Below are 11,725 nucleotides of genomic sequence, written 5' to 3' on the forward strand. Positions count from 1 at the left end.
CAAAGAAACTTGGAGATCCAGTGGTACCAACTATACCATGCTCCACTAAAAGAAATTATGTTAAAACTGCTTTATGTGATCTTGGAGCCGGTGTTAGTGTTATGCCTCTCTCTTTATATCGTAAACTTGAATTGAATAAGTTGACACCTACTGAAATATCTTTACAAATGGCCGATAAATCAACTGCTATACCTGTCGGTATTTGTGAAGATGTGCCTGTTGTGGTTACAAATGTCACTATCTTAACGGACTTTGTTATTCTCGATATTCCCCGAGACGATAGTATGTCGATTATCCTTGGTAGACCCTTTTTAAATACTGTAGGGGCTGTTATTGATTGCAACAAAGGCAATGTCACTTTTCATGTTAATGGTAATGAGCATACGGTACACTTTCCGAGGAAACAACCTCAAGTTCATAGCATCAATTCTATTGGAAAAAGTCCAACTATCATTATTGGAGGTTTTGAATTTTCTCTTCCTACTGTCAAGAAAAAGCATGATATTCTTATTGTTGGGGATGTTCATATCCCCGTTGAGGTAACCTAGTGTTATTCGAATTTTCTCCGGTTCCGTGTTATTTGAAATGAGTTTGTTAACAAGACTTGATCAACCTTGTTAGTGGATTCATTTTGATGATCATGAGATGGATGAAACTAGAAGGCACAACCTTCTGTACCCTCTTTTTTACTTTCTGTTATTTAGATTAAATAAAGCAAAAATAGTATTATCTGTCAGTTTTCTGAATTATCCGTGCAATAAAAAAATATCCCAAAAATAAAAGTGCTCCAAATGCCCTGCAAATTTAGTATGATTTTTATGGAATATTTGAGGATTTTAGGCACTGAAAACACAACAGGGGGGCAAGCATCTGGCCACGAGGGTGGAGGGCGCGCCCACTCCCCCTGGGCGCGCCCCCGTCTCGTGGGCCCACAGTGGCCCTCCTCCACTTATTCCTGCACCCACACCTCCATCTTATTCCCAAAAAAAATCCCCATCCAGCTCAAGCACGAGTTCTAGCTCATTTTGCTGCGATTTTCGATCTCCTTGCTCAAAGCTCCATTCACAAAACTGCTTTGGGAGATTGTTGCTTGGTATGTTACTCCTTCATTGGTCCAATTAGTTTTTGTTCTAGTGTTTTATTCATTGCAAATTTTTGTTGCATCTTAGTACGACCCCAGTTATAACTTCGGATATCAGCCAGGCTATCCTTGGCATTAGACCAACTTAGGCCAAAAGCCTAAGCTTGGGGGAGTACATATTTCTCACCGACTTTACATTCATTGTTCACACACTATTCTAGTTGTCGGTGCTCATACTCTTTCATTGTATTATCCATGCTAGTTTAAATTTTTTTTCTAACTTTATTCTTGTGTGTTTGATAAACCTTAAGAAAAACCAAAAAAATTTAGTTAGTTTAATTTCCATGCTTGTAGTAGTAATTAAAATGAAAACCCAAAAAGATTTCTCGGTCTTCTTTTACTTGTTGGGAGCTTTCCCGTGTAAATAGTTTTATTTCTTTTCTTTCCTTTGGGGGTCGAGAGTAGAAGACCATATTGAAAATGTTTAGTGGCTCTCTTATACACAATTGTCGATTTAACTTAGAGCCCATATTACTTTGTCTTCTCTCTTGAGTTGAATGCTTGCAGATTCCAGCTTAGTCCAATGCACGTGCACTATTATTATTATACACACCGTTCGGTCGTGCAAGTGAAAGGCAATAATGACGATATATGATGGACTGATTGAGATGAGAGAAGCTAGTATGAACTCGACCTCTCTTGTTTTTGTAAATACTAGTTGACCTGTTGCACCAAATGGCGCAGAGACCCGATAAAGCCATGTTGTCGATGAAAATAGTCTCATTTTGCACAGACATATTCGATATTGGTAGTCAGAAAACCCATGTGTTAAACCATGCTACACTGGAAATATGTTTATCACGTTGCGGAACCCGAATTTGCAAAAAAATTGTATAACCCATTGCCCCAAAAAATTATATTTGTATAACATGACCCGTTGCACCAAATGGTGCGGAGTCCCATTTAAAATCATGTACTCGTTAAAAGTATTTGCATTTATTCAGTAACTGTGTTTGAGCAAATACATACAGTATGAACTTAGTAAAATTTTAATCAATTGTGTGTTTAAGCTCACATAAAAGGCAAGATGGCAACAACAGAGTACAATTGTATCATGTGCAGCAGCAGCCAAAATTAGTTAGCTTATAAATTGTTTGAAGGGTACCAAGCATTTCAGAGTAGTTTATCCCACATCTTATTCTCCTAGAAAATGAGCCCAAGCAGCCATCAACAAAAATACAATTGTTTTGATACAACAACGGTAAGAGAAATGAGTAACCATCAAAGAAATAAAACGTTTAAATTGATTTTTTAACCATGAAGGAGAGTTGCATGTAAACTTTATAGAAGAAGGTCAACGTCAAGGAACAACGTGTTGACATACTCATCTTGCTCTCTGTTCTGGTCATCGGTCCGGGTAATCAACTCCTGACCAACGCCTTCAGCAACTACCATGACAACATGCCCCTTCTTTATCCTTTCATACAGGAACTCAAACAGGCCTCCCTTCCATTACAACGTGGAAATCAATCTCAGGATTCAAGCAGCAGTCAACATCTTGGCTGCTCTGAGGGCATGAAGAGTAATGTGGCCCGTGCTCCTGCTCATAAGTATGACAAGACCGATGCCATTAACAGCTCTCACAGCCCCCACATGTGTCGAGTTGATCGCCTACTTAGCAATTTATGAAGAGCCTACACACTGCACTCAACAACGTAGTTCAACATATGAAACTAAGCAACTAATCTACGAAAAAGCGTCTGCTTGTCTATATACATCCGTATGTAGTCCTTATTGAAATCTCTAAAACGAGTTATATTTAGGAACGGAGGGAGTACATCCTAAGATAAAAAAAACACCAATGCTATTCTGGACTTTATTTATTATGACAGTGACAATCCAGAATAAAATACAAACCAAGAGAATCATTGTACCTTGATGCAGTTAAATACGATGTCAAGCTCACATACATTCTTGGAGCACCTAATCAATGTTTCAACAAAAACTGCGACAAGAAGATTAGTTGATCTCCTCAAAGATGTGGTCATAGAAGAATCTTCGTGACAGAGGAGAAAGAAGATGAACAATTCAATAAGTGTTAGTGTAGTGAATTGTGTGTACGCATACACTGGAAGACATTGCGGACCAGTTCCTAATGCTTCTCTCGGTCTTGCAGTCATCGGTTAATCTGTGAGCAGGATAACAAAGAAAAACAAAGCGCGGAGCTTAATCACTAAGGCATTTCATCAAGCACGTAAAGATCTAAAGATGAAGCGGTTCTGGATTTGGGTTGGGAAATTGGCCGAGCAATTATGACTAGGCTGCAGGAATAAGTCCTTGCCAACATGTAAATTAGCCAGTCAATAGTAAATGGTCTAGAGTTAATGCTAACCAGTTCTGCATAGAAAATACTCCCGTAAATAACCTGCCCTGTTTAAACAAATAAATTAGTAATCTGTTATTAATCTAGGACAAAGTGAAATTACCTGAGGGGCTATGTCCATCTTCCACAACCCATCTTCCACAGATGGTGTAATTAACTTCCCTGCAATCTTGGATACATTCTGAAACCTGCAGAAACATATATCCAAAGTCATGCTGGTTCTCATGGCGGAACAATCAAGCTAAAGGCCTATGTGATGAATCTTTCTATAAGCAAGTTCACGAAATGTTGCAGAAAGAAAAGGAGGAAATGAACCGTTACACATAAACAGATACTCAACATCAGCTCAACTGTACCATGAAATGGCAACCATTCCTAAATTCATCCTAGCTAAAACAAGCATGAGTTTGAACTAATAAAGATGCAGTCAAGCGACACAACAACGAAGGAGAAAAAAAAAGAGAATAACATAGTTCGGAGGTGGAGCAAGTAAGAAGGTTCGCTGCGCCTCAACTATTGATGACTAATTCATTCTTGTCAGATAATATCTTCGAGACAAAGCCTGCATCCATTCTCTCTTCAGCCCACAATCCTAGAAAGTGTGTTTCCTCTTAATCCATTTTATGTTTTTTTGGGTATGTTTTCTCATCATTATTATGATCCACTTGGAGGATCCCAGTAACTACAACAATCACCTTTACCTTTTTTAAACATCACTGTTCATTTTTTAACCCAACACCACTAATACAACAAAGGTAGATCAGATTACCAGAAAGATCTATATGAGCAACAAGATCATTTCTAGATTTTAGAAATTATTACTCCCATACTACCATTCAATTAAAGTTAACCTATAGCCTGTGACTCGAGTCAGATTGTGAAACTCTCTGAAATCTCTTCATTTGTTACGACTATCCATATGGTGATGCAAACAACATAAATTTGCAGACAAACAGTACAAATCATTAGAACTCTTGTAGTAGAAGAAAACAGGGGAAACACAGCTGAACTCTACAGTGTAGTTCATCATGTGCTGCAAGATGGAGAACACGACTAAAGAGGCCAGGCTCCCTGAGCACGATGTGAGCGTGGACCTGGCAGCGTCCGTCGCGTCCGACACCACGATGCCGCAGGTATCCAACAAAATCTGAAGGAAATCAGTGAACACTAATGATCACAAGAAGTACATAACAAATCCATGGTTTTGATATATAACTGTATAAGACAAGATTATTTTTTGCATGCAACTGTATCTTATTGCATAGCAAAACTTTTCTATTATTGATTATGAAGGAATTTATTTAGCCTAACATCTTAATACTTCCAAGGTTTTAACAAAAGAAGAACATACAGTTTAGGAGTGAATGGACTACATGAGTATGAGAAAACATTGATACCCATTACCACATACTGATAAACTTCATGATCCAGTATGCACCACACGATCACCAATAGCTCCTTGGCTTCTCTTATTGGATTGACGACATCTTAATTTTGAGCTGCAACATCACATACATGGTAAGCTGTGTCACCTAGCTCAATGTTTCTTGAGATTATACCTGCAGTGAACAGTCCCGTTAACTTGCAATCCAATGAAAGTGCTGAAATAAGTTGTCTGACTTTAATAAACAGCAAGATACATCTACCTCTTGTGCGTCTTCGGAGGTTCCTTGGATAATTTTGCCATGGTAGGATCAGCAGGGATGGTAGCATGAACCTTCTTGTGCAGTGCTTCCATGTCATCAGCCGCAATCCCCTTCTTGATGTACTCACCAAAGTGAAATTGGTACTTCTCAGGTTCCGCATCAGCTATTGACTGAAATAAGGGTAGGGCAGAAGTTAAAATAAGATTCAGTAACCTGCTTCAGAAATAAGAACAAAGTACACTGTTTTAGGATACTTTTATATGGATGAATCAGGCTCAGATATCTTTCAGAAAGATTTCATGAATACAGCAACGATAGCCCAGGGGAATTAAGAAAGAGATGGCATTATAATAATACCACAAGGACAATGGATCCAACTCACCTTCATGTAGTCCGCAACATGATCTTCATAAATGTAGTTGCAGTGAATCCCAGTGTCCAGCTGCTTCTCATCCTTCTTGAAGCCAACAAATCTCTTGTCACTGTGCGGAATATCAAGGCCACCATCCAAAGCCCCTGCAGCAGCACACAGACTGAAGCAGGTCTCAAACTGATAAATTGTATGTTTCCCTTAATAGCTTAGAACCCTCCTAAATAGAATAAAAGAAACACACCAACACCAGGAAATAAATTGAGTCCAAGATTAGGCATACTCCATCAGTGAGCCTGCCGCAAAGCAATTAATCAAACAACATTGTAAGTAAGCTATATATTTTTCTTGGTTTTCCATGTTTACCAACTACACAATTTAAAAATCTTTACTATTTAGATTTCTAACCTATCAAACAAAATCATCAATCCTGCATTCAAGATCTGTAGGTAAACAAAAGAAAGGAAACTTTTCACCACAAATCTCATCTAGCCATCACAAACCATTGCATCAGAATAAGAGAACAAATTTTTGCAAAGGGACAAAAAAAATTATGAAACACTACAGCAGCAGCTCACCATGGCAATCCTGGAAAGGAAGACTTGTAGTGTAGAAGAGGTATGTGAAACCCTCTCCGCCCGATCTTCCTACTCTTCCTCGCAACTGCAGATGGAAAGAAAAGAAATGCACGTACAAATCTCAGATTTCATACATCCAATTTTTTTTTTGCCAAAAGAGGCAAAATAAAAAAAATCTCAGAACTAAAACCAATTGATATAACTGCGTGGGCGCAAATAGTTCTGCATACTGGACTATGATTGTGTTGGCATTTGGAATATATATTCCACTTTCAGTGATATGTGTACACGAAAAACTTCTCAATGTAGCCATGTAGGTGTAGTCATAGATAAGCTAAATCCCTAGAATACCTACCAATTTAATATACATGCCTGAATGAAGCTGCAGATGAGAGGAGGTGAAGGCAAACCTGAACCGCCTCGACATCCTTGTTTCTGCTGTGTCCGGAAGGGGAGGGTTGCGGTGCGCAGGAGATGCATGGAGTCCCCATTGTGCACCTGTTGAGGCCCCGACACCACCACGTGAGCTGCTGTCCGCCCACTGCACATGCTCCTCGAGGAAGAGGTGGAGCGCAGCCTGCCGTACCTCGCGCCCGAGGCCCACCCTCCTCGTAGGTCCTGATCCAGGAGCGGATCGAGCCACCACCAACCTTCAGGTCACGCCCTACCTCACCGGGGCAGGCCAACGCCGACCGTTGACCCTCTCATGTCCGTTGTCGCGCCTCCCTCCCCTCTTTACTCTCTCTTTCTCCCTCCTCTCCTTCCATATCTCTTTCCCTCTCATCTTCTCGCTCTCTTGCAGATATAATCCTTCTCCTCCTCTCATCTTCTATCTCTTTTCTGCAGATCGAATCGATCCCCTCCTCCGGTCGACAATGTCCAGTTGAGATCTTCCTCCAGCGGCTTCCTCGCAACCAGGGCGGCGCCCCATCGCCTGCTGGGCCTGGGGCGGACGAAGAGGGCTATGCCTCAGAGAGGACAGCGAGAGGGATGACGAGACAGGTGGGCGACGGGTCAAAGCGACACAGGAAAAGGTAACAAACGAGCCGAAGAAAAAGAAGCCACCAGTACGGCTAACGACGCGACGCGGCATGGCAATGGCGTCCCTCCTCGCTCCATAAGCGACACGAGCCAATCCAGACGCGGGAGGCCACGTGCACACATAAAAGCAAGAGGCAGGACAATGACGCGCGGGACCAAGGAGAAGGCAGCCCCACCTGCAGTGTCACCGACGAGCGAACCACAGGGCGAGCGGGAACCGCATATCGCGTAAATCACGCGTAGCGCCCACGACGCACGCATGCGGCGCGGCAGGAGAGGCCGTACGTGCCCGAAAAAGGCTCACCCACCCAATCGGCTGAGAGACCGAGCCCACGGGTCATGGTCTGCCGAGAACTCACCGCACGGTCAAAAACAGAACCAACGAAGATGCAACGTCAACCAATGCAAAAATAAACAGTTTGACCAACATCCAACGGTCCAAACCGAAGCAAATCGAGGGACAACCGAGGAGACAAGTTGGCTAGCATCATTATATGTTAAAATGATGAGTTCATCGTTCCTGGTTCAGCTTATTATGAAGTAAACATGTTTGCAATGACATTTAGAGATTATAGTTGCTTGTGCCATGCTTAATTAGCTATGAGTTATAATGGTTTACCTTGCGTGCCAACATGCTATTAAAATGATTATGATGTGGTATGATGGGATGGTATCCTCCTTTGAATGAATTGAGTGACTCGACTTGGCACATGTTCACGCATGTAGTTGAAACAAATCAACATAGTAAATTAATTTTAATGCATGTTCATGACTCTTGTCGCTCTCTCAGTTGGTCGCTTCCCAGTTGAGGGAGTCCTGGATTAGGGGGTGTCCGGATGGCCGGACTATAGCCTTTGGCCGGACTCCTGGACTATGAAGATACAAGATTGAAGACTTCGTCCCGTATCCGGATGGGACTTTCCTTGGCGTGGAAGGCAAGCTTGGCGATACGAATATGTAGATCTCCTACCATTGTAACCGACTCTGTGTGATCCTAACCCTCTTCGGTGCCTACATATACCGGAGGGTTTTAGTCCGTAGGACGAACAACAATCATACCATAGGCTAGCTTCTAGGGTTTAGCTTCTCTGATCTCGTGGTAGATCTACTCTTGTACTACCCATATCATCAATATTAATCAAGCATGAGTAGGGTTTTATCTCCATCGAGAGGGCCCGAACCTGGGTAAAAACATCGTGTCCCTTGTCTCCTGTTACCATCCGCCTAGATGCACAGTTCGGGACCCCCTACCCGAGATCCGCCGGTTTAGACACCAACATCAGTGCTTTCATTGAGAGTTCTTCTATGCTGTCGCCATCAGGAAGGATGCCTCATCCTGTCTTTAAAGACGGCACTGTTGCTAAAGGAGCTTTGGCTATCGGCCAAACTCTCCGGCTAGGCGGTTTCCTTATGACCGCATGTCCGGCCGCCGCGCCGACGATGACTTCTCGGGTCATCAAAAGCAATCTTCACGTTAGCTCGGAACTTGCCGAGCAGTTAGATCCGATAGAGCTCTCTTCCTTAAACGAGCTCTTGGATCGCATCGCCGCCCTGGGAGTCGCTACAGACTACGATCAGATTGGGCCTAAACCTGATCTGAGAGAGATTAACTCTCCCCAGGTTACCCACCATGTTGCTGTGGTAGAGGAACAATACGGCGACCCTTCTTCTATCTTAAGGGCTAGCTATGTCCGGATTCCCGATCCCTCCATGCCGGACTCCCGCGAAGGGGAGGACGTTACTCAAGCCCTGAACCTCAAGTCAGGCAGCAGGCTAGATTCATTGGACAACATCCAAGAACCCAAGCTTCCAAGTTCGGAAACTACTTGGCCCCTGAGTCTTAAATTGGACGGGGTTCCGAATTTAATTCCACCCGCCCACCCAAACATAAGCAACCTATCCCAAATCCGGCAAGAGCCCGCAGAAATAGTACACCATTACTAGGCCAGATTCCTCCTACTTATGAACAGGATAAAGGACTGCCGCGAGGAGGACGCAATTTCATTCTTCTGCAATAATTGCACGGACAAGGGAATCCTCAATGCCGTAAGTCGTCGTGAAATTACACGCTTCACTGACTTGGCGTCCATAGTACGAAAGTACTGTGGGATGGAAAGCGCCTGGAAAACCGAAATCAAATTTTGGGACAATCCGGCCCTGAATACAACCCCAGTCCGAAATAGAAGGGTGCATTATCGCCAGGCACCTCGGTTAAACACCAAAAAGCAAAAACCCTCTATAGGGCATGGAACCGTACTGGAAGGATGGCTCAATGGACCCTGCAAAATTCATAGTACAGAGGGTGCCACTCCAAATCATAGCCTTAGAGCATGTTGGATACTACGGCAGGTGGCCAAAAGTGGCGAAGAGCTTCTAACTCCAGAGCACCAGCCCAAGGATACCAGTACGGTATTAAGATTTTTGCATCAAATAATATGCGGAAACGAACACTCCGCAGCCTTGCGAAGTCTACCAAGTAGCAACAATAAACCCATGGAGTGACACAGCTATTACCTTTAATGCCATTGACGAACCTAAATTCCGAACAGCCCGAGCACCAGCCGCATTGGTCCTCAGTCCAATAGTGGACGGCTTTCGCCTTACCAAGGTACTCATGGACGGTGGCAGCGGATTGAACCTCATTTACGAGGAAACCCTCCGAAAAATGGAAATAGACTGGAGCCGCATTGAGCGAAGCAGCACAACCTTTAGAGGAATAATCCCCAGTCGGGAAGCATGCTGTACAGGAAAAATCACACTGGATGTGGTGTTCGGCACGCCGGATAATTACAGGTCCGAGGAGGTCACGTTCCAAGTGGACCCATTCAGCAGCGGATATCACGCTCTATTAGGGTGAGAGGCATTCACAATTTTTCAAGCTATACCCCATTACGGGTACATGAAGGTCAAATGCCCGGGCCCAACGGAATCATCACTCTTGCTAGTGACCCAGACATAGCACTCCGCGCCGAAAATAAGACAGCCGCACTGGCCCTTGAGGCACTATCCGAAGCCCTAGCGGCCGAGGAACTCACGGTGCTGCGCTCCATGGTGAATAGGGACGATGTGATACTCGATAAGAGATCCAAGTCCACCTCCTTTAAACCAGCGGACGAAATAGTCAAATTCCAAGTCCATCCAACAGACCCTACAAAAATGGCCTCCATCGGGGCACAATTAAACCCTGATGTAGACGCTGCACTACGAGAATTCCTACGCGAGAATTGGGACATTTTTGCCTGGCACCCTTCAGACATGCCAGGAATCCCACGCCGGCTGGCCGAGCACAGCCTAAACATCCTAAAAGGATTCAAGCCAGTCAAACAGGCTCTTCGGCGTTTCTCCGAACCCAAGAGACAGGCCATGGGAGAGGAGCTAGCCAAATTATTGGAGGCCGGATTCATCAGAGATATAAAACATCCGGACTGGCTAGCAAACCTGGTGATGGTACCAAAGAAGGACAAATCTTGGTGCCTATGCGTCGATTTTAAGGACCTCAACAAGGCTTTCCCAAAGGATCCCTTCCCCCTCCCCCGCATCGATCAAATTATCGATGCTACCGCAGGACACGATTCATTGTGTTTCCTCGACGCATACTCCGGCTACCACCAAATTAAGATGGCAGAGCCCGACCAGGCCGCAACGGCATTCATCACCCCATATGGCCCATTCTGCTTCAACACAATGCCCTTTGGGCTCAAAAACGCCGGCGCAACATATCAGCGCATGATTCAGACATGTCTGGCAAACCACATCGGCAAAACAGTGGAGGCATACGTAGATAATGTGGTCGTCAAAACCAAGCACGTCGAAACTCTGTAGACGATTTGAGGCTCACGTTCGATAATCTCCGAACATATGACATTAAGCTTAACCCGGAAAAATGTGTTTTCGGCGTACCAGCCGGAAAGCTCTTGGGCTTCATTGTATCCGGTAGAGGAATTGAAGCAAACCCAGCCAAGATCCAAGCTCTATCACAATTGGATATCCCAAAGGACCTCAAACAAATACAAAAATTGACGGGATGCGCGGTGGCTCTAAGCCGCTTTATCTCCCGTTTGGGAGAAAAGGCATTACCCCTTTATCGCCTCCTCCGACGCACCGAACACTTCGAGTGGACGGATGCCGCCACGGCCGGACTCGAAGAAATAAAAGCCATATTGGCAACAAACCCGGTCCTGGCCGCGCCCAACATGGGGCAACTCATCAAGTTGTGAGCGCGATGCTCGTTGTCGAATGAGAAACGAACGGACACAAGTTCCCCCTTCAAAAACCAGTTTACTACGTGTCCACTGTCCTAACTCCATGCAAGTCACGGTACCCGCATTATCAAAAGATAGCGTACGCGGTGTTCATGGCATCTCGGAAGCTGCGACACTACTTTCAAGAGTGTTCGATAACAGTAGCCTCCGAAGTACCTCTTAATGACATTATAAACAACCGCGACGCGACGGGCTGGATTGCCAAATGGGCCATTGAGCTCCTCCCGTTCGACATAACCTATAAGCCAGGGTGAGCTATTAAGTCGCAAGTTTTGGCCGACTTCGTCGCCGAATGGACTGAAGCCGAACTCCCTAAAGAGTACGGCGCATATTCCAACTGGATCATGCACTTTGACGGCTCCAA

General features: G+C 44.3%; 1 protein-coding gene and 1 long non-coding RNA gene across 2 annotated transcripts; both read right to left on the reverse strand.

Annotated features, from left to right (window-relative positions):
* Positions 1-2,295: 2,295 nt before the first annotated feature.
* LOC119301765 lies at positions 2,296-5,016 on the reverse strand. The gene is made up of 3 exons (XR_005147172.1): positions 4,903-5,016; positions 3,568-4,611; positions 2,296-3,269 (listed from the first exon to the last, which is right to left on the reverse strand). It is a non-coding gene; the product is annotated as an uncharacterized LOC119301765 (long non-coding RNA).
* Positions 5,017-5,106: 90 nt separating this feature from the next.
* LOC119350177 (60S ribosomal protein L5-1-like) lies at positions 5,107-7,086 on the reverse strand. The gene is made up of 4 exons (XM_037618132.1): positions 6,469-7,086; positions 6,059-6,143; positions 5,493-5,626; positions 5,107-5,280 (listed from the first exon to the last, which is right to left on the reverse strand). Exons 1-4 carry the CDS (start codon positions 6,547-6,549, stop codon positions 5,107-5,109), a joined length of 474 nt encoding a protein of 157 aa, XP_037474029.1. The 5' UTR covers positions 6,550-7,086.
* Positions 7,087-11,725: the final 4,639 nt, after the last annotated feature.

This window comes from Triticum dicoccoides, chromosome 1B (genome assembly GCF_002162155.2).
Source record: "Triticum dicoccoides isolate Atlit2015 ecotype Zavitan chromosome 1B, WEW_v2.0, whole genome shotgun sequence".
Taxonomy (NCBI): Eukaryota; Viridiplantae; Streptophyta; class Magnoliopsida; order Poales; family Poaceae; genus Triticum; species Triticum dicoccoides.

Excerpts from the sequence above, each read along its gene's own strand:
- LOC119350177 (XM_037618132.1), bottom strand. The coding sequence starts at position 6,549 with ATGGGGACTCCATGCATCTCCTGCGCACCGCAACCCTCCCCTTCCGGA. Across the intron at positions 6,144-6,468 it reads AGGATGTCGAGGCGGTTCAG|TTGCGAGGAAGAGTAGGAAG; the intron begins GTTTGCCTTCAC and ends TTCCATCTGCAG. Across the intron at positions 5,627-6,058 it reads TCCTTTCCAGGATTGCCATG|GGGCTTTGGATGGTGGCCTT; the intron begins GTGAGCTGCTGC and ends GTGCTGCTGCAG.